Source organism: Oncorhynchus masou, chromosome 28 (assembly GCF_036934945.1).
Source record: "Oncorhynchus masou masou isolate Uvic2021 chromosome 28, UVic_Omas_1.1, whole genome shotgun sequence".
Classification (NCBI taxonomy): Eukaryota; Metazoa; Chordata; class Actinopteri; order Salmoniformes; family Salmonidae; genus Oncorhynchus; species Oncorhynchus masou.
In genome coordinates this window covers 18,617,459-18,644,970 of record NC_088239.1, presented here as the reverse complement: position 1 = coordinate 18,644,970, position 27,512 = coordinate 18,617,459, and the positions used below count along the sequence as shown (strand labels likewise).

Below are 27,512 nucleotides of genomic sequence, written 5' to 3'. Positions count from 1 at the left end.
ACGATTTGGTAGAGGCTTGAATTGTTTACTCTCAATCTTGTTAAACTTCAGGGGTATGTGGGATGGTCTTTGAGAAAGGCGACTATTCAACACTGAGAAGAACACATAGGATAAGCACACCAGAGTGGATTGACTGTCCCATCCACCCAGAGTGTATGATCAAACTGTCCCTCTTCTTTTCACATCTTTCGGGCCTAAAGTTTTGGTCCTCCAGAAACAATCACCCAGGGTCTCATTTTGACAACCCAATTAAGTAGTGTTAAGACCAAAATAGGCAGTGTTAGTGCCATAATAAACAGTGTTACTGTCAAAATAGGCAGTGTTAGCATCAGAATAAGTAGTGTTAGCGTCAACATAAGTATTGTTAGCGTTAAAATAAGCAGTATTAGCTAAATAAGGAAAAAGGTCATTTTTTAATATAAGCCATGCTGAAGTGAAGTGATGATGTCTGTGACAACTGCACAGCTTTTTTGCATCGACAAAATGTCAGCCCAAATGAGTCCGAGGCCAATCACGGTGTCACCAATGAGTCAGTTTGCAGAAGTTTGAAATGCTACTTTTCCTAACCTTGATTCTGAAGGTAAGGGATGCCCTTCTCTATCACTATAGGGTATTTTCTCTCTACAGCTGTGGGCATGTGTTAGCACATTGAAATGGCGTACATGTGTGGACATGCATATGTGTCTGTGCTTATTTTATGTGTGTGTTTCAAGTTTTATTGGCCTTATGTACAGGATACACACGATCCAACAAAATGCTTACCTGCAGGTTCCTTCTTGATAATGCAACAACAAAAATAAATAATGCAAGAAAATATTAGAATATAGTAAAATCAGTAGAATATAATAAACATTTTAGCATAAGTATAATATAGGATGCACAATTTATAGTCCCAATATTGTGTGTGTACACAATTGTGTACTGTGTGTATTGCGCATTGTGTGTACATGTGTGTGTATTGTACATACTGTATACATGTACGTGTGTGTGTGTGTGTGTGTGAGTGAGTGGTGTGGTTCGTAGTCATCTCTGTCTGTACGACGGGAGGCAAACAGGAGGATTAACCCTGGGAGAGTGAGGTCAGAGCCTTCCACCTGGGAGAACACAGTCATCTTCCCGGGCCATCCTGAGACCTCATCAGGACCGCGGCTGCCATGGCAACGTCATACAGCAACACACTGCTCCCCCGGGACCCACCGCAGACACATACGCTTATCTCTTAACACATGGAAAGAGGGGGGAGTGGGGAGCGGGGAGAGTGGAGTGGAAGATAGAGAGAGAAGGAGAGGTAATTACAGAAAGAGAGACGAAAGAGAGGGAGGGAGAGAGATAAAGACCGGACCCAGGACTCTTTGACTACTGCTCTGTTCTGCTTCCTCACAGCAGTGACCTGTGGTGAATGGCTGGTTTAGTCAGTTTATTTCAGTTGATTAAAGGTTTTGCATTGACACAACAAGTTTTAGTTCATTTTTATGGCCATTTGTTTGTTGTAATGACTTCTTACTAAAACCACAATCATTTCTGTTGACTTGATATTTTCTGCGTTAGTATGCTGATATCCTAATATATTTGACCCTCATCTTGGAGTAAGTACTATTCAAGCCTAATCATTGCTGGAGCAATAGAATAGAATAGCTAGATTGATGATAACTTTATGCACAGTAGGACCTGTAACCTTCCCATGAGTTAGACTAGTGTGTGACCAGCTGTTGTCGTGTGAGTGCCCTATGCCGCGAGGTCTCTCTAACCTCCACTCCTAACCAAAACTAACCTCTAACCAACCTATTGTGTGCGCGCCCCATGCCCTGTGGTCTCTCTAATCTCCCCTTTTAACCAACTCACCTCTCCAACTCTTAACGTCTAACCAACTTGTGTTGGTTTCATCTTTAACACTGCAAATGAGCCCTAGACAAAGTGCCTACCACGACTATACAACTGCACACCAGCTTCTGGGTAGGGCACAGGACAACATTTGCCCAACTGGTGGTGTACTAGTCCAAATCTCTTCTATTTGTCTCTCTCTCTCCCGTACCATTCCCATATACCCACCCCCTTGCCCATTCCACTCCTCACGCCACTGTATCCCTCTATCCCCACACCCCTGCATCCCCAGTGGTGTGTATTCATGGATGCCAACGGAAGCCAAGCTTGCACCAAAAATCTGACCAATAATATACATTTTAAAAAGCATCTAATTATTTATCTTTCGTCTCTCTGTGTTTCCTTCAATATGCAAGAGGCTGAATGTACACTACCGTTCAAAAGTTTGGGGTCACTTAGAAATGTCCTTGTTTTTGAAAGAGAAGCACATTTTTTGTCCATTAAAATAACATCAAATTTATCAGAAATACAGTGTAGACATTGTTAATGTTGTAAATGACTATTGTAGCTGGAAACGGCAGATTTTTGATGGAATTTCTACATAGGCGTACAGAGGCCCATTTATAAGCAACCATCACTCCTGTGTTCCAATGGCATGTTGAGTAGCTAATCCAAGTTTATAATTTTAAAAGGCTAATTGATCATTAGAAACCCCTTTTGCAATTATATTAGCATAGCTGAAAACTGTTGTGCTGTTTAAAGAAGCAATAAAACTGGCCTTCTTTAGACTAGTTGAGTATCTAGAGCATCAGCATGTGTGGGTTCGATTACAGGCTCAAAATGGCCAGAAACAAAGAACTTTCTTCTGAAACTCGTCAGTCTATTCTTGTTCTGAGAAATGAAGGATATTCCATGCGAGAAATTGTGAGATCTCGTGAATGTCAGTTAGATACTATCTGTAGGTGCATTATCTTTGTCAGCATCATAAAAGCTAATTGTATTTCAACCACATCAAATATGTATCTAAGCCAGACTGAAATCATATCAGAAATATATTTTTCATTTTATTTTTTCATTTTCTCCACGATCCCGAAATGTCTTTGGTCCACGAAAAAAGCAGATGACAGAGAAAAGTTTAAGGATGTCAACTAGACTGAAGCGTTCATTCTATCGATTTACGACATTATTCTGGTGAGCAAGGGTTTATTTAGCCTTCCAGGGCAACATAACTGAAGAGAAGCTGTATGTACAGTATCTAATTATAGACAAGTTGACTAACATATAGCCTACCAAAATGTCAGAAAGACAAAAAAAAGGCAAAAGAATATCCTGCATCCCCTGTCAAAAAATCCTCCATTGTCTCTGACTAGCCTACAGTACATTTTCTATATTAGCGGGTTAGGGTCGGATGTGGGCCTCAGATTTTCACTTTATCACATATAGTTGGCCGTTGAAGATGGGTTATTAGCAATTGCGGGTGGGTGCGGGTGAACAAACAGCTGACACGTGCACCACTAGCGACTAGCCATCCCCCCTTTAAAATGTCCAACCCTCCCATCCCCAATACCACCCACATCAACCTTCACTGACAGCCCAAATGGGGCACACAATTTCTCCTATCGGTCATATCACTTTGACATGAGAAAGGACTTCGAGACTGACTCAGTGCAGTATGGGATGGATGGTACATAACGCAGGCCAGCTCTAATGCAACAAATAAACTATGCAGGTCTACATACTGTAGCTTGAGGCCTTCACGGTTTCTGTTGTCTAAGGTTCATGTTAAAGCATATCACTATATGAATTATTTTGATTTAATGACCATTCAGAGATTAGAAATGAGAGGTTCATTGACTTAAGTATTTCAGCCATCACAGTCATACAGCAGACGAGTTGGTATGTCACATGGGATATGTTTCAATATATCTGTTGAGCCCCTCATGCCCCCATTGCTGATTGGTTAAACTCACTGCTCATGTTGAAATACCCCCACGGACCCGCGCCATGAAATTGCTAGCTTTTCTGTGGCGCAGCTGGCTACCAGTGTTTCGAGAGTCACTTATGTTTGCAAGAAAGGCGTCCCAAGAGCTTGTCTCAGTGCGAGCTCATGAGGGCGGAAGCTATACTGTAATGCTATAGGTCATTTACACTGTGGCAGCACGAGGCTGGTTACATATACATGTATGTGCGTGAGAAGCGTTGGGGGCTGAGCGATGTTTATACACCTGACATAACGAGGATACATAGTCCTGACTCGTGCTGTGGCAGAGTGTGTGCGACAGCACTGTCGGATTGATAGGAATGAGCCGGGGCAGGTATGGTAATAAGCACCGCGTTTTAACCACAAGACAAACAGGTTACACACTGAGCCAAAGTGACAGCTGTCACTGTGTTTTAATGACAGACACAACCCAAGGTGACCACCAAACAGTCAGGTGAGATGACTACATGGGCAGTGTTTACATTACACACATAAATGCGTCATATATATATATATGGGGCCTGTTTCCTAGACCCAAATTAAGCTTAGTCCTGGATTAAAAAGCATTCTCAAGTGAGAATCTGCATTTAAAATGTATTTTAGTCCAGGACACAACGTGTCTCATAATTTGTAATTTTATACATGTTTACAAGAAAACAGCATGGTCCTGCACGTGCTTAGAATTTCTTGCTTTGACTGTTGAAAATGCCTATGAGTGCTGATCTAGTATCAGTTTTGCCTTTCAGATCCTAATGGATAAAAGGAGGGAGTAGTATTAATACAGGTAAATTATTTCATCATTTTATTTCACCTATAGTCAAATAAAGTTGAACAAACTGAAGGGACTGAGGCTTTCTAAAGGGCATTGTCCTCAGATGATACCAGGTCATCGTGGAGGAACAGCTAATCTCTCTCCTGTACAAACACTAATCTAATAGAAAGCATCAAAGCAACTTCCTTCCCAACGACACTGATGAGGACATACAGTGAGGGGGTTGCCAGGCTAACGTCAACATTTCCGCCGCTGTCTGTCACTTGGCAAGGCTACGCCACATGTCTCCCGTACAGCGTGTGTGTGTTTGTGTAAAACAGTAATTAAAGCCAGTGATGTTTACTGTAAGATCTTTTAGGTTCAGATTCTCACTGTGGGCGCCATCTGCTCCAGGTTGTGGATATGGGTATAGGTGCCTTTCTCATTCACTGAAAAACACCCTGCAGAGGAAAATATTCAAATCCCTTAGGGGGTGTTCCAAACTGGGTATTCGCCAATGTGTGTGTGCATGTGCGTGCATGTCTGCGTGCGTGTGTTTCCTGTCAGTTTGTGTGTCTGTGTCCTGCCAGTGGTTGAGTGTGTCATGTACTTTCAGTCAGTTCACACAGAGCCCATGTGTCGATATTGTCCAGGGCATTTAGACATTAACCAGGCCAGGGTCAGATTAGGGCACAGACAGTTCTTCAAATCTTATTGCAGGGGTGCGTCCAGGCCCTAAGCGAGATTTGTTTGCCCCTCCCATTAGAGTGTTTTTATAACAAATTTCATGCAATTCTATTCATTTTGCCATGGGACAGAGAAAAAAAGAAATCCGTTTTGAAACTCATTTCCTGCAATTCTACATATTTTGCGATGACGTATGCCACGTTAATGATATCTGAGTGAGGTCGATATTCGGCCATGATTACTAGATGTTTAGAAGGCTGGCGAGACTAACTGACCAATATAAATATTGTTAGCTAATTGAGTGACTGTCAGTGACTGACATAACAAGAGAAAAAGTACTGATGTACAAATTTCGAACTTGCACCTTATGTTTTCTACTATTCTAGCTCTCAAAAGTAAGTTTCTTTAAAAAAATTGAGATATACTGTATATAAAAAAACATATTTTGGGGGGAGCCGAGTGCCCCCTAGCAGCCTGGGGCCCAAAGAGTCTGGTCATGTCGCTTATGCCTGGAGTCGGCCCTGGGCACGTTTCAATAGTCTACTGTGGCTTCCTTCAATCTTCTTCAACTGCACTGATCTGAAACTACAGGATTAGGTGAAAGCAATATGATTGATGCCTTGTAAGGAGCTGCTTTCACCTCACCAGTTCTTTCCAGGCAGTGGAGATTCATGAAAAGAGAAAGTGAGAAGAACCTATTTTAGACTATTGAGATGCATTCCTGGATTAGCCAGGGCCTGAAACTAGAAATTGGATCACTGTTGAATTACAAAACTGTCATAATAGTACAATAACAACATAATTGACTACACAATTATGCATTTTGTTCTACAATAACTCCTGTCCTGCAGTTAGTTGACAACTCAATATAGACGTCCTTGTTCAGACAACTAGATTATTTTAAATATATTCTCCTCATAACAAGCCTCATTGCAGAAGACGTGAACATGCTCTGAGTAGCATCAAGGGCATTGGCTTATTTACCTTGGTTGCACAACTAGGTTTCAGGCAAAGAGAGATGCAGATTATTTCACGCTCACAGTGTTTTTTTCTCTGCTCATATGTTGAGGACATCTGGCGTTCTTTTAAAAAAAGGACAGTGAGAAAGAGAGAGTTTCTGTGCACTTTTTCTTTTTGGGTCTCCATCTCAACGAGTCGGGGGTGCGTCTGAATTGGCACCATATAACCTAAACAGTGCTACTTTTGAAGTCCCACAATCCAGACAAAATACTCCAAGGTCTGTCCCCAGTGGAGGTTGACAGCTGTGTGTATGCATGCGTGCGTGTGTGTCTGCCTGCGTGTGTGTGTGTGTAGGGCTGTAATATTGACAGGACTAGCAATTATAGAAGTAACAAACAAAGTACATCCGTTTTGACAAAATAAAATTGTGTGCACTTACAGCAGTGATCACTCATATCAGGTGTATGGTCTCATGCTGAACAAGTTACCACGCTTCATAAACATCCACATAAAATATATTTTTTAAATAATGGTAATTGCTTAAATGAGAAAAACATAAACAGTGAATTCCTGGTCTTCTAGACTGCAAAGAGAAGAAGTGGAGCCAGAGCGATGTGCTGTTAAACTAAGCCCTAAACAGAAGGGGGCCTTTGTGCCCTGCGTCCAGGTGTCAAAGTCGATCTGCTCCTCTTCTCCGGCACAGAAGCCATCTGAAAGCATCAGATCACAGAGATAGCAGCATCGCTCCGCTTTCATCCTGCTGATCAGACGCAGCACTGTATGCCATGGTATGGTGAAGTCCACATACACAGGCACATACAAATACAAGTACACACACGTACAAGAAAACACAACCACACACACAACACCCAATATATAAACATACTGTATAATCTAGAAGCACACACCTGGGTATACACACACACACACACACACACACACACACACACACACACACACACACACACACACACACACACACACACACACACACACACACACACACACACACACACACTCCTGTTCCTACAGCTACTATAGCAGACACACACACACACACACGCCTGTTCCTACAGCTACTATAGCAGACATACACACACACACACACACGCACACACACACACACACACACACACACACACACACACACACACACACACACACACACACTTATATAATAATAGCTCAGGTTGTGCGCAATAGCAATAAGACTTTGGGCAGAATCCAGTCAAACATGCAATGTCTTTCAGTATAAAATCACTGTCCTTGCACACGTGTATTGTGCTTGGAAAACCATAAGCAATGACGAGTGAAGGTTTTTCTTTTTACAGTAATTACGGATGTGCATTCTTATTATCCTCAGAGAACCTCAGCGTCATCCTCTGTGATTTTTCTGACTACAGGAAAAAAAATATTTCTATATATGCTACTGTATAAATACTGTGTTTTACGCTTGATTGTATTAAGCCCGAAGACAGGTTTAGGATACATTTTGACTGACTCCTTCTTGTTGCACATAACGACATGCACAGCACAATGACATTTCCTCTACTGTTTTTAACATCCATGCAAGACAAGACTTTAATGTAATGTTTTTTTCTGCAGTTTCTGTATTATTGGCCCTACTTTAGGATTTGATCATCTTAGGTAGCCCTAAGATCCCTTTCAAGTCCCTTTCAATCTGTGTTGGAAAAAAAATAATTACCAAATTACTGATGCCAGAATTAACCCAACTGATTCCAAATTACATCATCTCTTTTGAGGGTCGGTGGGAACATCTGCATTGTAGCCCTGGTGGGGTTTCCGCTTAAGTAGCCAATCTTCCTTGTATAACCAAATAGGTTGCGTTTAGACAGGCAGCACAATTCTGAAATTTTTCTAAATTAATTGGTCTTTTGACCAATCAGATCAGCTCTGAAAAATATCTGACGTGAAAAGATCTGATGTGATTGGTCAGAAGACAAATTAGTGGAAAAAAGATCAGAATTGGTCTACCTGTCTAAACGCAGCCATAATAGAGACATGTAATACTTACTGACAGCCAGTAACCTACATCATAGTAGGTCACTTGAGTTGATGTTCTGAGCTACTGTAGCATGATGCTGCATCCCTTCTGTATGCCAAATCCAAACGTCTTCTTCATGCGGAGTCATAGTACAATCCATCGCCTTCTTCTCAACATAATGCCATTCTCATTTGGCAAAATGAAGATTGCTCGCACATACCCACCACATACCAGCCGTGGGTTCAAATAGTATCTGTTTCTTTGAAAAACTTTGAGTGTTCGATGGAGCCTTTCTGCAGTTCCAGATGGGATGAGCTCGGACTATCCCATTGTTTCCATTGTGCTAAGCAAGCTCAATCAGGTGCAGCTAAAGTATTTGAAAGAAAATATTTTCACCTAGGTCTGCCACATACTAGTGATGAGCGGGTTGAGTCATAACCCCAGTCCGAGGTGTGGGGCTGGTGGGTTTAGGGTCATTAAATATTGGGGGTTGAAAACAATACCTTTTAGAAATCCATAAATGTATCATTCTATTACCGTTTATATCTATAGGCTACATTGAGTTTTTCTTTTATCATTTTAGACTACCTGGTACTAATGTGTAAGCCTATAAGCTTTAGGGCCTAACTGTACATGCGCCAAATAGCCTACACACCAATCGCCAAATAGCCTACACACCAATCGCCAAATGCTTTGGGAAATGACAGAAAATGTTAACATGATCCATGTAGGCAAAAGGACAATGTCTGAGTTTAATTCAATTGGAGAAAAGCTGCGAAATGTAGAGTTGAAAATAAAGAGAAAGGAGGCCCAGAAAAGTCATGTTTGGGAAAGATTTGTCAAAGTGGTTAAAGAGGATGATAGGAATGTCTGTTATGTTGTGTGATGATTGTGAGGCGCTATACAAATTCGACAGTCACAAGATGGGGACTTCAAATAGGCCTATGGCACGTCAAGGGAACTGTAGCCTACTGTTCAGATGTTTTAAATGGAAACTGAAATCCAGACACTGACTGTAGGTCTATAACCTCTCACATAGCCTTAATATTAACTCCTGCAGAATTAAGCATTTATTGAAGTAAAATGATACTCCAAATGTCGGCGAAAGTTTGACTCGGAACAGGAGTGAAGAAATATGATTTCTTTCTTTGAGCATCTTGAGAGAATGTGAAGGCCAGTTAGATACCATCTGTAGGTGCATCATGTTTATCAGCATCATAAAAGCTGATATTTCAACCACATAAAATAGGATTCCAAAAACATGTTGGGTCGTTTTCACAGTTTTCTATTTCGTTACAACCGATCAAACTGATGTCATTTGGAGATTTTGCACAGAATATCTTTCCAGTTTTTTGGGGTTGAGTTATTGCATTTTCTCCCTGGTCCCTAAATGTATTTGTTGTGTGAAAGCAGCAGAAGCATTCATTCTATTGATTTATGACATTATTCTGGTTAGCAAGGGTTTATTTAGTCTTCTAGGGCAACATATAATGACAGAAGAGAAGCTGCATGTATCTAATTATGGACAAGTTGACTAACAAATACCATACCAAAATGTCAAGAATTATCAGCAGAAACATATCTAAATCAGGCAAAAAATATCCTGTATCCCCGTAAAGAAATCGTTCTGCCATCTCTGGCTGTAGCTTACAGTGCATTTTCTATATTAGGGTTGGGGTCGAGTGCAGGCCTCAGATTTTCACTATCACATGAAGTCGGGCAGTTGCAGATGGGTTATTAGCAATTGTGGGTGCGGGTGAACAAACAGCTGACCCGCGCACCACTACCACATACATGACTCTGAAATCAAAAGAATAATCAGTGATATTGTAGGCTCTCTCATTTATTTCACAGGAGGTTGTTATCTTAAATACAGAGGCAAGTGTTTGCAACATACGGAAAAAAATGTCAACTGAAAGTAGTAAAACTTCTTTCTGAATAATATTTACTGCAACGGGGGCTTCACTGAGGCACTGCATTGTGGTTGAGCAGTGAGAAATGCTCTGGGAATAATCATTATAACAACAAAACGATTATATACGGACTGCTGAGAAGATGCCTGTTGTAGGTTATTGCATTTCTGACAGTTTATAAGAATGAAAAATAAGCATTTACTGTGCATGTCTTGGATGATTTTATGATGAAGCAGCTCTCGTTAGGATGAAAACAGTGCATTTATGACAGAGATGTGCAGAGTTGACTTTTCACCATGACATTTTTGTATACAAATGTCCCACCCAAAAACGAATAGGATCGCTCCCGACTTTTAAACATGTTCCCAACATTCCCAATACAAAGCATGCAATCAGAAATGTCTTTAGAAAAGTCCCCGTAGACACTGGTAAATAGCAGTGCGATCCCAGTCACACACCCATGGCATCTAATGGGAGAACGATGTGAGTAGAGGTTCATTTAGAAACAGGACAGGGTATATACCAGGCACACACTGGATCTATTGCTACAGAAAACAGCCCTTCAACACACCTGCAACCATAACCTGAAAATATATATCATATTAAAGTTGTCCTTAAGCGGTGTCCTTATTATTATTTGAGTCAAATAGAAACCAGTGTCAGTGATATAGTTGAGAGTAGGCCTAAGCTATGGGTAACCAAGAGAAGCTGAACGGTTTGTAGAGTTCAAGCAAAAATAAATGCTGTACAAACTTTGACCCTTTTATCCTAAAAAGTAGTAAATTATTGCTAAACACAGTTTGTGCAAAATAGATAAATAATTGTTTTTCAGTCTTGAGCGCAACGTCTCTATATGATGCAGTCAAAACATGCGAAACACACTTTAAATAAAAAATAAATAGGACAATTATCCGTCCGACTAATAGTGAATATGATCGCTGATGGTCATATAAAATATATAGCCATTGGGGCAGTTTTAATCCTACAGAAGTTATGGAGAAAGAGAAATCTGTCAATCGTAACCATGAGATAGATGTAGGTTTGATTGTCACATACAGATCATGGTTACTGCACTGCTTCTTAGCTTTGTGTAACTAGGCCCAGATTGTTATGAAAGAAAACAACTAAAATGCAGGGCCCCCGGATATCCCGGGATATCTTTACGTGGAAACGTAAATGCAAAAATGCTCAGAATATGCTCAAATACAATGTGGTAGTACTGCAATTCAGAAGAGGCCATGTTTTTTTTCTTACTCTAAAAATATAAAAAATAGTAATTATTGTACTGCTATGAAAGACTGGTAACATCAACAATGTTATACTTTACTACGAAAAATTGTATCCCTTAGTTTTTTTCTCACATCTCACAGTTTGAAAACTATTTATTATAAGTAATCACACCAATAATAGTAAGACCTTTAATGAACTCATAAGGTCAGGCATACTTTGTAAATATTGATAAACTGTATTTCCTTCAGTCTAATAAATTATTATTACATCAGTGATATAATTGTTGTGACCCTGCAAAGGTCATTCATGCATATTAACTGTGAAGCAAAGTTGACATGAGCAGGGTCAAAGGTCATCTAGGATTTACACACACCGCCTTTGTGTACTCCCTCAAAGCATGTTCTCCAAAAAGAAAGAAATAGTTAGCCTTTTCTCTATGAAAACCCCTGCAGACTCTCTGGACAACCACAAGTATTAAACCAGTGTCATTTGAGCTATGTTACATTCGGTAAACAACAAAAAAAGAAAAAAGAGAAAAAAGCATTTCCTAGTTGCCATTACAGAAATGTCTCGCGGTCTGGTACTCTGTCGGGTGCGGGGCAATGTTCCCTCAAGTCACTGTTCCTGGACTGCTCGGAAATTAAAACTTGGAAAAGTTCACTAGTCGCCCGTGTGACGCTGTCGTAAGACGGTGGAGAGGAGGTGGAGGACAGGGTCTCCATCAGCTCCATCTCAGGCCCCCCGTAGTGCTCCTTGATCATGGAGGCTATGAGACCCTCTTTCTCTGGAGCGGTGCCCCCCTCGCCCGTGGGGCTCTGCGTCAGACTGATCTGCATTGATCTGTACAGGAAGGAGGCTTGCTTCATTTGCCTCCGCACCAGATGCCTGCGGTAGCACCTCTGGATAACAGCGGCCGACACATCCTCCTGCTTGCGCCTCAGCGTGGTGGTGATGGGCTCGTAGGAGATCTTGGACGGATTGGCCATCATGAACTTCTCCTCCATCTGCTGTTTGAGAGCATCCATCTCACCCGACTCGCCCAGCACGCGCTTGGTGAAGGCAAACAGAATGTCCAGGCAGTGGATCTTATCACCGCTCACCATGGGCAGGTCCATGGAGATCAGCTTGATCTTGTTGGGCTTGCCGATGCGCAGCGGCTCCGACAGCGTGTCTGCAAAGTCTGACAGCTTGGCGTACTCGATGAACTGCGTGGCTTCCGGGTCAAACTTCTCCCACACCTCGTAGAACATCTCGAAGTCGTCCTCGCTCAGTGGCTCGGTGCTCTCCTCGGTGGCCACGCTGAAGTTCTCCAGGATGATGGCGATGTACATGTTGACCACGATGAGGAAGGAAATTATGATGTAGGTGACAAAGAAGGTGATGCCCACCGAGGGGTTGCCACAGTTTCCCCGGGCATTGGTGCCGGTGTGGATGAGGTTGGGGTTGCACTCTTCCGGAGAGTTGTTGAGGATGGGGCTGAGCAGGCCGTCCCAGCCTGCCGACGTGGTGATTTGGAACAGACAGATCATACTGTTGCCGAATGTCTCGAAGTTGAACATGTCGTCAATCCCTGCCTGCTTCTTGACATAGGCAAAGTTGGCCATGCCAAAGATGGCGTATATGAACATTACCAGGAAGAGCAGGAGGCCGATGTTGAACAGGGCGGGAAGGGACATCATTAAGGCAAAGAGTAAGGTCCTTATTCCTTTGGCTCCGCGGATGAGTCGCAGTACTCGTCCAATCCTGGCTAATCGAATGACTCTGAAAAGAGTGGGCGATACAAAGTACTTCTCTATGATGTCAGCGAGAACGATACCTGGAAGAGAGGGGAAAAAAACATGATTGAGATCTCTGTACTTCTAATAGACCATCATGAACCATTTAACGGCATAGAGTAAGGTCAACTTTTTCACATCATTTAGCAGATGCTCTTATACAGAGTGACTTACAGGAGCATTTAGGAATAAGTGCCTTGCTCAAAGGCACATTGACAGATTTTTCAACTAATCAGCTCAGGGATTGGAACCAGTAACCTTTTGGTTACTGGCCCAACACTCTTAACCGTTAGGCTACCTGCCACCCCTACACACTATGTACACAATATCTTAGAAAATTAGGTTGACAATTGGTAACCAGGAGTGAATATTAGCCTCGTTCTCCTCCATGTAAATTCCAACTTCCACCATCTCAATCACCAATGAGCCCATGATAAAGGCTTCCACTCTTACTACAGAGTCTGTCTGCCCTCAAATGACATTCATGTTGCCTCCCAACCCTCTCACCCCCACAACCAATATACCATCTGTCCCTGATTTGTGACCCTCCTCTCCCCATGGAACAAGACTGTCACCTTAGATGGATCGGAGAGGGGGGTTGGGAGTCACCCTTTAGAGCCATAAGTCAAGCCCCCAGCCCCCTCACCGACTACAGTCAGCTGATGCAGCACCTCAATCACGCCCAAATCACCCCCACTGACAGCCCTGATTGCTAGGATTACCTTCACCTCAACAGGGGCATCCTTGTCCACACACATCAGTTAGCATGGAGGCAGCTACTTAGCTTCAATCTATGTGCTGGCCCTTTGGTTTGCTTCAGCCTCCACCCCAATGCAGAACATATATGTTCACAGAACGAGGGAAAAAATGGGTCTATTACCTACTGTAAGCACAGTGCCCTAGTTTCATCAGATATAGCCCCACTTAAATTCAATGACTTGATTGACATGATAGATAACCTTGCCAAATGGACACTAAAATCTTGGATGATGGCCAAGGTGTATTGTCCGTGTCATTGAAAAACACAACTAAGATTCTGAAATGTGTTCTTTGAGCATGATATTGTTTGGAACTAAATTCAAAAATGATTTGTAATCTGTTGTAAATTTGAAGGTTCCAAGCTAAATGCCATAATCTGTGTATGGGCCAGCTAGCGACGTGGTTTGCCTTGCTTACAGACGGGTTGGTTGTTTAGCAAGTATGTGAGCAAGTATGAGGCAAACAGATGGGGTTGGATTAGATTTTTGACAACATGTAAACTATATTTAGTCTCCAAATGTTTATTGAAAATAGAAATACATTTGCACACAGAGCACTTGTTGTCTCTCAAATACATTGTTGTCTCTCAATTGTTGGTTAGCTAGCTAGCGAATTTTAGCCATATTAGCATTCACAAATGCAAGACATGGTATCAAGAACAAGATAAAACTAGCTGAAACGAGCCACCTACGATTCCCCACATGGCAGCTTCTTGTCATTGTTGCTAGCTATCTGACCGCTCAGAATCATAGCTAAGCACAGCTTCAGCCTCATCGATGCGCACGCATCATTTTTTTGACATTGTCAGCCAACGCAAGGTCATGTGATCAACTGTAACACCCAAGGACACCCAAGGACACCCAAGGACACAGTGACATTAGAAGATAACTACAAACCGTTGGCCAGACATCAGGTACATATAGCTACATATAGCAACCTTATTCCAGTATAACTGGCAGGTGATGAACCCATGTAATTACATTGTAACGAGAATAATTGAAAACCTCTGATTAAGCCCAAGCAACAGACTCACCAACGATGGAGAGGATGACCACCACAAAGTCAAAGATGTTCCAGCCAATGGTGAAGAAGTAGCACCGCAGCGCCACGATCTTGATGAGGCACTCGCAGGAGAAGATGATGATGAAGGCCAGGTTGATTTTGTTGAGGATGTACTCCATGCGGGCCGGCTGCTCGTCCGTCTCCACCATCATGGTAATCATGTTGAGCAGGATGAGGACCATGATGATGATGTCGAACGCCTGCTTGCCCACCAGGTCGAAGAAGAAGCCCTGCACTTGGTTCTGGGAGAAGAGAGGAGGTGTGAGAAGTGGGTGAAAAGCCCTTTTGGAACCCAAGAGGCTAATACACTAGGGCAAAGAAAATTAAAGGAATAGTTCACTTTATTTCGGTTTTAACTTATTTTCGACTTATCTGGGGTGTTATCAAAAACAAGTTAATACCTTCAAAGAAATGATCTATCCCTTTAATAAGATCAAGAAAGTAGGGTTCAATTAGCTCCAGCTTACCACTGGCCTTGGAATCGGTTTCTGAGGCTTTTTAGACCCTAGCTTCTTCATGGCGTTGTAATATTTTTTCTGTTCCTCTGTCATGAAGATGTCTTGCCCACCTAAGTAAAGAGACACCCCGTTTTCTGTTATTTTCACTGTGAAAATAACACTTTTTTTCATGGCAGGTATCTGGTTTGTTCACATCAAACCATTTGTTGGCCATGATGCTTTTGATACTTATCTTTCGTTTCTGCTGGTTGAAGTTGTCGATGATCACCCCGATAAAGAGGTTGAGGGTGAAGAAGGAGCCAAAGATGATGAAGATGATGAAGTATAGGTACATGTACATGTTCACCTCTCTGATAGGCTGTTCCTCCACCTAGTCCAGCCAGTGGAAAAAGCAATTCATCATTCAGTTCCATTTTTTTTTTATCAGTGGAAATCTGTGTTATTCTGGTAAATGTTATTGTGATATTGCATCAAGGCATGGCTATGACAAAGACAGCCATTAATGAAATTAATGAAAATACTAAAGCTCTATGTACCAAACCCTTTCGAAAATGTTATACAAAACAAGTACATTGGCATTTAATACTTACAGCACGAGAATCCACTGCTGCATACATGATGTCCATCCAGCCTTTGAATGTAGCCTTGTAAACAAAGGACATAAACTTCAATGGGCATGATGAGGTAATTAGAGGAGGTGTGCCACTATTATCGCCATATAAACACATGCGGAGGACAAAAGATGCATTTGTATACACAACGTTCATGCAGTAAAAGATGTTCGCTTTTGACATCAGATTTGAAGATACACTACATGACCAAAAATATGTGGACACCTGGTAGTCAAACATCTCATTCCAAAATCATGGGTATTAATATGGACCAGCTTCCACCTTCACTGCTATAACAGCCTCCACTGTTCTGGGAAGGCTTTCCACTAGATGTTGGAACATTGCTGAGGGGACTTGCTTCCATTCAGCCACAAGAGCATTAGTGAGGTCGGGCAATGATGTTGGGCGATTAGGCCTGACTCGTATGGGGGCAGATGGTGAAGAGTGATCTAGAAAACGCGTTTCAACTGCTGCAGAGTCCAATGCGGGCCAGCTTTACACCACTCCAGCCAATGCTTTGCATTGCACATGGTGATCTTACGCTTTGAACTCACCCACAGTGTCGTTGGGCAAAATAGTATGCAGCATCATCTGGAAATGCATGCAACAAAAGTTCAACATTCACCTTCCGCTACTATTTCTGTCAAGCTGTCTACGCATACAGTTTGACACATGCGTTTGATAAATCCAACATATGCACCAGACCGAACGCACTGCAACTGCCTCTGCAACGCAATGCTGTGAGGCAAACGCAGCGTTTCATCGGAAATTAATGTAATTCTGGTTTACCAAAATGTTGTCAGCGTGTTTGAAGCGTTAGGCTTGTGTGTGGCTGCTCGGCCATGGTAACCGGTTTCATGGAGCTCCCGACAAACAGCTCTTGTGCTGATGTTGCTTCCAGAGGCAGTTTGGAACTCGGTAGTGAGTGTTGCAACTGAGGACAGGCGATTTTTACACGCTACGCGATTAAGCACTCAGCGGTCCCGTTCTGTGAGCTCGAGGGGCCTACCACTTTGCGTCTGAGCCGTTGTTGCTCCTAGACGTTTCCACTTCACTATAACGGCACATACAGTTGACCGGGGCAGCTCTAGCAGGGCAGACATTTTACACACTGACAAGTTGGGAAAGTGGCATCCTATAACGGTGCCACGTCGAATGTCACTGAGCTCTTCAGTAAGGCCATTCTACTGGCAATGTTTCAAATCAAATTTGATTTGTCACATGGGCCGAATAGACCTTACCGTGAAATGCTTACTTACAAGCTCTTAACCAACAATGCAGTTTTAAGAAAATAGGAGTCAATAACATTTTTACTAAATAAACTAAAGTATAAAAAGTAGCACAATAAAATAACAATAACAAGGCACTTTGATTAATTGTTCAGCATTCTTATGGCTTGGGGTAGAAGCTGTTAAGGAGCCTTTTGGACCTAGACTTGGTATTCCGGTACCACTTGCCGTGTGGTAGCAGAGAGAACAGTCTATGACTTGGGTGACTGGAGTATTTTAATTTTTTTGGGGCCTTCCTCTGACACCGCCTAGTATAAAGGTCCTGGATGGCAGGAAGCTTGGCCAGAATTATGTATTGGGCCGTACGCACTACTACTACTGTAGCGCTTTCTGGTCGGATGCAGAGCAGTTGTCATACCAGGTGGTGATGCAACCAGTCTTGATTGGTGGGGACCTGGGGACCCATGCCAAAACCTTTCAGTCTACTGAGGGGGAATAGGCTTTGTCATGCCCTTTTCACGACTGTCTTGGTGTGTTTGGACCATATAGTTTTTTTTGGTGATGTGGACACCAATGAACTTGAAGCTCTCGACCCGCTCCACTACAGCCCTGTCGATGTGAATGGGGGTGTGATCGGCCCTCCTTTTCCTATAGTCCACAATCAGCTTCTTTGTCTTGCTCACGTTGAGGGAGAGGTTGTTGTCCTGGCACCAAATTGCCAGGTCTCTGACCTCCTCCCTATAGGCTGTCTCATTGTTGTCGGTGATCAGGCCTACCATCGTTGCATCATCAGCAAACTTAATTATAGTGTTGGAGTCATGCCTGGCCACACACACATGGGTGAACAGGGAGTACAGGAGGGGACTAAGCACGCACCCCTGAGGGGACTCTGTGTTGACGATCAGTGTGGCAGATGTGTTGTTGCCTACCCTTACCCCCTGGGTGTGGCCCGTCAGGAAGTCCAGGATCCAGTTGCAGAGGGAGGTGTTTAGTCCCAAGGTCCTTAGCTTAGTGATGAGCTTTGTGGGCACTATGGTGTTGAACGCTGAGCTGTAGTCAATGAGCAGCATTCTCGCATAGGTGTTCCTTTTGTCCAGGTGGGAAACGGCAGTGTGGAGTGCATTAGAGATTGCATCATCTGTGGATCTGTTGGGGTGGTATGCGAATTGGAGTGGGTCTAGGGTTTCCTGGATGATGGTGTTCATTTGAGTCACAACTATTCTTTCAAAGCACTTCATGGATACAGACGTGAGCGCTACGGAGTGGTAGTCATTTAGGCAGGTTACCTTGGCATTCTTGGGCACAGGGGCTATGGTGGTCTGCTTGAAACATGTAGGTATTACAGACTTGGTCAGGGAGAGGTTGAAAATGTCAATGAAGACAGTTGTTCCAGTTGATTTCTCTATGGAGATTGCATGGCTGTGTGCTCAATGTTATACACCTGTCAGCAAATTGTGTGGCTGCAATAGCTGAATCTACTAATTTGAGGGGGTGCCCACATACTTTTGTATATATAGTGTATATGTTTGTATTTCCAGCCTCTGGATTTTTCCAAACTATGACACAGAGAGGGGGAATCTCTTTCCTTTAAGGAAGTCCCCCCCCCCACCCAGAGAAAAACACTTACAGTCTGTACAAAATATTGCATGTGTGCCATGTGAGAGCCATGTTTTTATTAATGGCAGTGGAAAGGACTTATATGGGCTTCCTCCTGACTGCATGGAGTGTATTTCTAGAGGGAGGAAAAAGGAGAGTGAGTGGGGAGCCCCACTTCAACACAAGTGAGTTCTTATCAGCGAGAAATCACGCCGGTGGGCCTTTTCCCTTTGGTTACGTGTTATTACTGGCTTTTGTGAATGACTGAGGGTCAGACTATTTCCAGATGCAAATGGGAGGTTTGCATGGAGGCAAGTCACAAGAAGGTGACAGAAAGGAGCTAAGTGAACTGTTGCTAGGCTACCGCGCCAACTAAGTTAAAACGAAGAATGAAGTGCACTCTCGCTGATCACACAATTCTCTGTAATGGCCCCCGTCGCTGCTAAAAATAAGAACCTAGCGACTTGTTGATTGATTCGGGGCTCTCTGGACAGACAAGGTGGGCAGCGACAAAAAGTATAATGTACAAAGTGGGAGGAAAGAACGTCTCAAACTGTGAGGAAAAATAAAAGGAAAGGGGAAAAAAAGCCAAACTCACAACTTGTAGGAGTGCAAGGTAACCAGCGCCCACGTTGTCGAAGTTCACTTTGACTTTAGTCCAGTAGAACTGCGTGTCGTTCATGGCCAGGCAGTCAGTCTTATTGTTGACCACGGACACGTTGTGGATGTAGCCCGTCCGGTTAACGCAGCGGCCGTACTTGCCTGCGAACAAGTTGACCCCCATGATGCTGAAGATGAGCCAGAAGATGAGGCACACCAGCAGGACGTTCATGATGGACGGGATGGCGCCAATCAGGGCGTTCACCACAACCTGTTTCCATGGAAACACATCAAGTCAGGTATCCATCCGGCCCCCTTTTGCTGTCACGTGCCACACTTCATACACGACAGTAACTCAATCAGAGAAACTCAGTGTCTGCATGCTTGTGGTTCAATTAACCTACCCTAAGTGCTTACCCAATCCACACCCCCCCAAAACACAAAATATCAAACCACTCAAACAAAAGAGATCCTAATGAAAACATAATAATCAAACCCAAAATTTCCAAAGTTCATGCAAACTACTGAATCTGGCAAATGAGATTATTGAGTGTGTGTCTTATATTCAATCAGGAGCAGCAGCAGATTTTCAAACCACCCTGGTAAGAGATTTCCTGGTTGAGAGGAAATGAGTGCTGAGCCAGGAGATCCTGAGTATCACAGCTCTAATGGAACCAGTAGATAGGGGGTTTAGCCCCGTGCATCCCTCAAGAGAGTGTCACAAAGAAATCTGCTGCTCACTCAGACTCCCGCCTCTGTATAGCCGGGCTGCACTTCCACTTTGCGTTTACCACTGAGTAGTGGACCCAGCCTTTTAAAGCAGCGTGACGCCTAATCCCATTTGCCAGATTTACAGTGGCGGAGAGCAGTGAGCTCGGCGGACATCAGCCCCCCATTTCCGACAGCATGCAAATTTCATGGGCAGGAATTCAAATTAATTCCAGTGGATGTCAGGGGAAATGATATACATATTAGAGGCCACAAGCTAGGCTGACAGGTGTCGACTTAGAAAACGAACACTGTGTAATGGGAGGGAACAATAGGCCAAAATCCTAACTATAGTGTGCATGAAATGTTCAAGAGGGTTTAAGGATGTGCTTTAGGGAATGAATAACGATTATGGAAATGTTACGGGCTAAACATTCATCGGAATATCTGAACACGGGGATGCGTGCAAGAGAACGTGATAAGAAAATCAACAGCTAAAACAAACAGCGGAACAGCAAGGAGAATAATATTAATACTGTCAGTAGTGAGCAACAACTTGTAATGTAATATCACAGATAACTATAGATGTGAGAAAGGATGGAAAGATTGGAATGAGATAATTGAAATATTCCATACTAAGTGGATTAGGCATGTACATGAATAATGCTGCTATATTTATCAGCTTTTCTGGTAACACTACATAACTGTGTCCATATTCCTGCGTAATAATGCTGTAATTCCCTGTAACAACATCGATTTATTAAGAACTGGTCTATCTAACTGCAAACTTGTAATTACAAAAAATGCTCAATTCCATTACCAAGCAATTTCTCAACTTCTACGTAATTACACTGGTTTTCTCATTAGACACATACATGTGCAATCTCTCCTTTCAAAAGAATCTATCGAAGAATCTAAAGAAGAAATCGTGTGGTGATGTTACATGTAAGAGCCAAGGGTTGAAGAATTGACATGAAATGTAATACTGCTGGAGAACTCTAAGACTGCAGTTGTAATTCAATCTATGTACTTAATTTACTCTGCTCGGGCACTTCAGTCTATTCTCATAATTATCTGAACCATTATGTATAATTAGACATTATAGAACTAGACATGATTTGGTGCATCGATGGTCATGAAAGATTTTAAGGATCCAACAAAAATGGATGCTGATGCTGTATTTGACATACGTGTTACAACATGTGTCTGTCAAGTATTTACTTGGTAATTATGTGGTAACAATAGGCCACTTTCTGTTCTAACTTCAGTATGTTGTACACATTTTATACTGCCTGTTTTGAGGATTCCCAAATGATGATGTAGGGCCTAATGATCATTTCACCATGAAAGCTCTATGTAAATAACAGGTAGAAAAGACTACAAAATAAAGCTTAATATGAAATAAAGCTTATCCAAATTGATAAGTCGGATAATGAGGTAGTCATGTCAGGTAGAGGGGAGAGTTGAGGGGAAATATGAAAACCAAATTATCTCTGTGCTAATATTGCCACTTTGTGCTAATATTGCCACTGCCAGCTCCAAGGGAAAGTATGTCAAGGGATTAGTGGCATTAGCTGGAGAATTGTATTTGACAGCATTATAACACTATAAGTGGAGAGATAAAGTGGGGAAACATTTTGAGTATTCTGAATAGAAACTGCTGGTAAGGGAAAGAAAGGGTGGCAACAGAGGTAGAGAGAGTGATGATGAAGACGGTTTGAGGACAATCGGGAGTTGATGAGTCAGAGAGGAGAGAAGACTCTTACCCGCATGCCTTCAAATCGGGACAGTGCTCTTAGCGGCCTCAGAGCTCTGAGGGTTCTAAGTGATTTGATGGCAGCAAAGTCCGAGTAGCCCAGCATGTTAGCTACTAGACTCACCAAAGACACCTAGGTGGGGACAGAAAGTGCAAGAACCCACATGGTTAGGGGGGCTGCCACAACCTGTTCAAAAGGAATTGTGATACACAGAACCTGAAAGGGAACACTGGACAACCCTGGCGAGTCCCTCCTGTTAGCAACAGCCCTAAGGGAAAAACGGATAGTTCATTAGACTCCAAGGTGTGCTGTCACCCATCAAGGACGTCTATCTGCTATTCAAGGGAATATAATGTTAAATTTAGTTTATTTCATAGCTGAAGAAATAAAGAGGCCTGTTAACAGACTTTGAAATAGAAATAGGACGGTTAAAGACCTCTTCTTGGAACTGTGTAAGAGAGGGAGGAAGAGAGGTCGATGAAAAGTCAACCGCAAAGCCAACCAGAAACTACAGCTCTAGGTGTCTACTGTGGATGGTCGTGGCGGTGGTCAGCAGTCAAATCAGGCCTTACCCTTATGCCGGCAAAGCGGGCCACCGCTCTCAGCGGGCGCAATGCTCGCAGGGTCCTGAGAACTCGCATGGTGCCAATTTGCTCTATATTGACGGCACTGGCCAACAGGCCAATCACTGATATCTGTGTGAATCAAATTATAGTTAATTCAGTGAAAACAGATACTTACTTATTTACTTACTTACTTGCTTATTTACTTGTAAATGAATATACAGTACAGACTTATTAAATACACACAGGTTTCTACACCAGCAAACGTTGCATGGAGCAAACTTTTAGCCCCCCAAAACCCCTCACAACTTCATATTCAACTGCCCTCCAGACACTATATGAGATTAATATCACAATCAGATAAATAATATTGTCAAAGGTTCACAGACTTCGTCATGTTGTTTTAATGAATCACCGATTCAAGAGCAGGGTCTTTTTGAGCTTTTATGCCTCGGAGTGTAAGAAAACACTTGTAATCATTTGTTGAACATGAACTGTAGAGCACACTGAGATAACGGGGATGAACTCATTCGTTATCCTCTTGCTAAAGGGGTTTGGTACTTCAGCACTTGGAGATCTTTTGGCATTACACATACTATTTTAGGATGCATTAAAACACTTTGTTGAGGAGGCTTTCAAAAGAATCAGCGAGCGCATGTACACAATGGGATTCCCCCTTCACTTGTCACATTTTTATCAGCAATTTAGAATATTGAATCACTTCACTCAGGAGGGAACTATACAGATGTAGGATCTCAATTTGATCCCTCTGTTGCAGGAGAACTTTCCTGCAATTCAGGAAATGTTAAACATGTAGTGAGTTTTAAAAAGGCTTCTAAAACATATAATTTCCACTTTAAATGTCAGACTTTATTTGTTCTAACTAAACATGTATCAACCCCTACAAAAATTTATATTAATTTAAATCCACATAAATTGTTTCCTGTTGTGAAAAACTGGTCAAATTAAGATAGTACACCTGTATACAGCATGTCGGCATTATTTTGCTGGACAATAGGAAGACATCATTTTGAATGCCATTTTCTTGAATGCCAGCTTTTCAATTCACTTCATCTCACATTTACATGAAGAAAAGGCAATGTATCGCCCTGAAGAAACACAGGACAACATGGCAAATTAAATAGAACAACTTCTGTTGCAAATCCAAAACAAAGACACATTAAGATATAATCTATCAATTTAAATAGACCCAACTAGCTATGTATGGGGAATATGTATTGACTGGGCAGTTTTCATGGCAATGATAAAACATGAAGCCATGCGGGAGACATTTCCCGGGGAGAAACTGCTGTTTACATCTGTCTAGTCAGCTCTCTCTCCCTCCCTCCCTCTATTTCATTTTCTTCCCTCCCCCGCTTCCCTGTCCACACTCTCTCCCTCCCTTTGTGTGGTATGTCTGTGTGCAGAGAGCAAACACTAATTGCTCAAGCCTCTCTCTCTGCCCAAAGATTCTCTGCCACAGACCAATATGTCCAAACTACTGACGTGAACTCACCTCTCATGTTTCTCCCTGAGGATAGTGGTAACAAACAACATGTAAATAAGTGACGTATAAACTCAGGGCTTTGTGGGTCGCTAAACTCGCTTCAGGGTTGTGCTGTTTGGACAAAGAATTTTTGAGAACCGCAGTAGGTCGGGTGAGAATTCATCTAGTCCTGCCAAGACAGTATCTACCAGTATACTTTACATTATGAAACGGTTTCCAGCACACAGATGAAGCCTTTTCCCGGACAAGAATCTCCATTGAGCATCCTGTCTGGCAAGACAGCTAAATCACCCAGAAAGTGAAGTGGCTCAATAATGTTCAATGTTTTGTAAAACTATTATTGACAAAGTAAAACAAAGGCACATCAGGATTCCACATGGTCCATGTCTCAAAACAAATTCAGGGATTTCAGAATACACTCGACAAACAGATCAAGCTCGATTGATAATGCCTGGACAGATTACACACGACAAACTGATCAAGCTCGATTGATAATGCCTGGACAGATTATACAACACAATCAAGTGAAGTGGGCCGCTGCTTGAGCAAATGACATTATCATCTCATCATCATGTCTGAGGGGTTGGAAATAAACGTTGTACTTACATCCACAATCAGGAAATCCAGCCAGCACCAATAGTTAGTGAAGTACTTCTTGAATCCGTAGGCAATCCACTTGAGGAGCATCTCCAGGATGAAAATGTAGGTGAAGATCTTGTCGGCGTACTCCAGCACCATTTTGATCACTTTTCTTTGTTCAATGTAGATGTCCTCAAAGGCCTTGTGAAAGATACAAGAGAGACGAGTAATGATTCGGGACTGCTTTTTAAATAGTAAATTAGTCTCATGTTGTAATACAGTGGAACGCCCCTAGACTCATATTCACTCGGCAATCAATTGTACGTAGCAATATGTATGCAGTATCACGATGACATACTTACTGACTATGCAGCAGTGTCTCATTCTGACCACTGGACAGTATGCACCCATGAGGGAAGTCTACACATTATTGTCCAAAAACCCTTTCAGTAATTTCATTTTACAATTGGGAAAAAGGGTATGTTTATATGCTACAGTATATAATAATGCTGCAATGTTTGCATCACAGTTATTATAAATATTACCCCGATAATAAAGTTGGATGAAAACAGGGCATTTTGCTTATAATAACATTTCACGAATGAGGGACTTTGACCTCTAAAATGTCTAGTAATGTATAATGACTAATTTCAAACATCGTGTACTCACATCCAATGACTTGCAGGTGCTGGGTACAAAATAAACTCTTGAAATAATAGATACTCACACACTGATGAATGCCCCTGTTGTTTTTGTACAATGTTTCAACCCAAAAGGTCTTTGTCAGGCTTATTCCACATGAGAAATGCAGTGATATTTATAGTTTCAACATAAGCAGGTGATACAAGGTGTGTCATTAATTAGACTTTGTCATATAGACACACGTTGCACAATAAAACAACAGGAGCATTCATCAGTGTGTGGCTATTCTTTATATTATAATGACTAACATACTTTATACAGAATATGCCTCTGCATGCTTTTCTGTAAAAGAAGGGAAGTGCTTTCAGAGAGGGGAAAACAACAAACAAACAAACAAACAAAATGGAGGGATTTTGCTGAACAAGAGCCCTATCCAGCTTGACGCGTCATCATTGGAAACTGTTTGCTCTGCTCTCGTGAGCTCGGCTACCAGGCGCCCTACATTTACGTCACACGGGCACAGACCGGGTAATACCCAGGAGAAACAACAATCTGCTTGGACAGAGATGGAGCGGGAGGAGTAGGAGGATGGTTGCAGTATGGGCTAGGGCCAGGGTGGAGGGGAGAGGCCGGCACTGGTAGAAACAGCTGAGGTTTGGGCTCCGACCAATCCGCTGCTAATTAGGAGGAGAGCTGAGAAGGCTTGACCAATCATTGACCTGACTCCCCTCAGCTGCACATCTGCTCATGCACTACATCACTGAGGAGGAAGAAGAAGAAGAAGGAGGGCCCGGGCAGAGGCAAAGAAAAGCTGCACCTCAACCAATCATTCCTTGATTCTGTGTGTCCAATTTATTGCAATAGAAACTTTATATTCAATGTTTTCATATACACCACAATTTTGTCTTATATACACTGTATATATTCAATTTCGCCTGCTTTAAATTATCAGCTAATTCTACCATGTTGGGCATTTCATGCCTGCCAACCTTGGTGTTAGATTGTAATAGCAGGTGAAGGAGTCACTGACCTTGTTTGTGAGCTGCACCCTGGAACAAATGCTGTTAGTGTTAGTCCTTGGAGGGTTGTCGGGTGCTCTCTGGGAAACAGTGTATGAGGGCTCATGCACAAAACACCCGTTACTGTTATTACAACCTAAGACCAAGGTTAGCACATCACACACGCTGATCAAGAGTCGGCCATCCATGTTAGCATCCACCCGTCATCAAATATGGGACTTTGTGACTATTCTTTTTTTGGTACAAAGTTTATTGGCTGACCTTCTTTTTGATGAGATTATCTTATTATTATCTTATTTAATAGCTTCGATCATAGAGTAAATCAATGACTGTGGAGAGAAAGAGCAAAAAAAAAGAAGAGTAACAAACAATGTTCCTTCACATTTTTTTTGTCACTGAACTAAGTTCAGGTCTGCGGACCGCAAGCTTGAATAATGTGAAAATGATGTGTTACTTCTGGCTCGCATTTACTGTGAACACTGATGCTGTACCAACTTTAAATTACAGTTTTAATGGTGCCCAAGTAGGCTACTGTGGCTATCTGATCATTATGTAGGCCTACCATAACATTTTAACATAGATAGCTGTTCATTCAGCCTACAACCAATGTAGCAACCAATGTAGCAACCAATGTGTGGTGTTCAATGCCTACATTCCATGAGCCTTTTGAAGAAGAAAAAACATGCAGGACTTGACATTAACCTGTTTGTCCACTCAGACAAAGAGGTGACTGAAAATGTTGTGTTTGATGCAAGAAACCACTTTCCAAAATAAATTATTATTACCATTCCATTATTACAGAGAATCAGACTATGCTCTGCCTATTCGCTAGCTTAGCTTATTCAAGATGTCTCAAAATACAGCACTTTCTCTTTAAGACATAAAAAAACTTTACCTGAATCACTTTTCAAAGATTGCTAGAATTGCACACATGTTGTGCTCTTGTAGGAAGCAACCAGTGGCGATTTTAGCGTGGGGAAAGCTCCAAAACATTTGTTAGATGCATGCCAGCATTAGCGCATTAGGCTAAGGCACTGCATCTCATAATGTAATGCCTCAGTGCAAGAGGCATCACTACTGTCCCTGGTTCAAATTCAGGCTGTATCACATCTGGCCGTGATTGGGAGTCTCATAGGGCATGTGCACAATTGGCCCAGCGTTGTCTAGGTTTGGCCGGGGTTGGCCGTCATTGTAAATAAGAATTTGTTCTTAACTGACTTGCCTAGTAAAATAAAAGGTAGAAAAAGACACCCAACACTTAACAATACATTCATTGCACTATAATAGTGCCCACAAACT

At 42.3% G+C, this 27,512-nt stretch overlaps 1 protein-coding gene across 1 annotated transcript in view; it reads right to left on the bottom strand.

The window, feature by feature from the left end:
- Positions 1-10,027: 10,027 nt before the first annotated feature.
- scn5lab (sodium channel, voltage gated, type V-like, alpha b) overlaps positions 10,028-27,512 on the bottom strand; it is a 279,945-nt gene continuing 262,460 nt past the window's right edge. Inside the window, exons 20-27 of the mRNA XM_064941469.1 lie at positions 24,580-24,753; positions 21,913-22,035; positions 19,437-19,709; positions 15,993-16,046; positions 15,631-15,772; positions 15,412-15,512; positions 14,916-15,186; positions 10,028-13,164 (exon numbers count right to left, since the gene is read on the bottom strand). Coding sequence (XP_064797541.1) covers positions 11,906-13,164; positions 14,916-15,186; positions 15,412-15,512; positions 15,631-15,772; positions 15,993-16,046; positions 19,437-19,709; positions 21,913-22,035; positions 24,580-24,753 — 2,397 coding nt within the window. The 3' untranslated portion in view covers positions 10,028-11,905. The remainder of the gene's footprint in view (positions 13,165-14,915; positions 15,187-15,411; positions 15,513-15,630; positions 15,773-15,992; positions 16,047-19,436; positions 19,710-21,912; positions 22,036-24,579; positions 24,754-27,512) is intronic.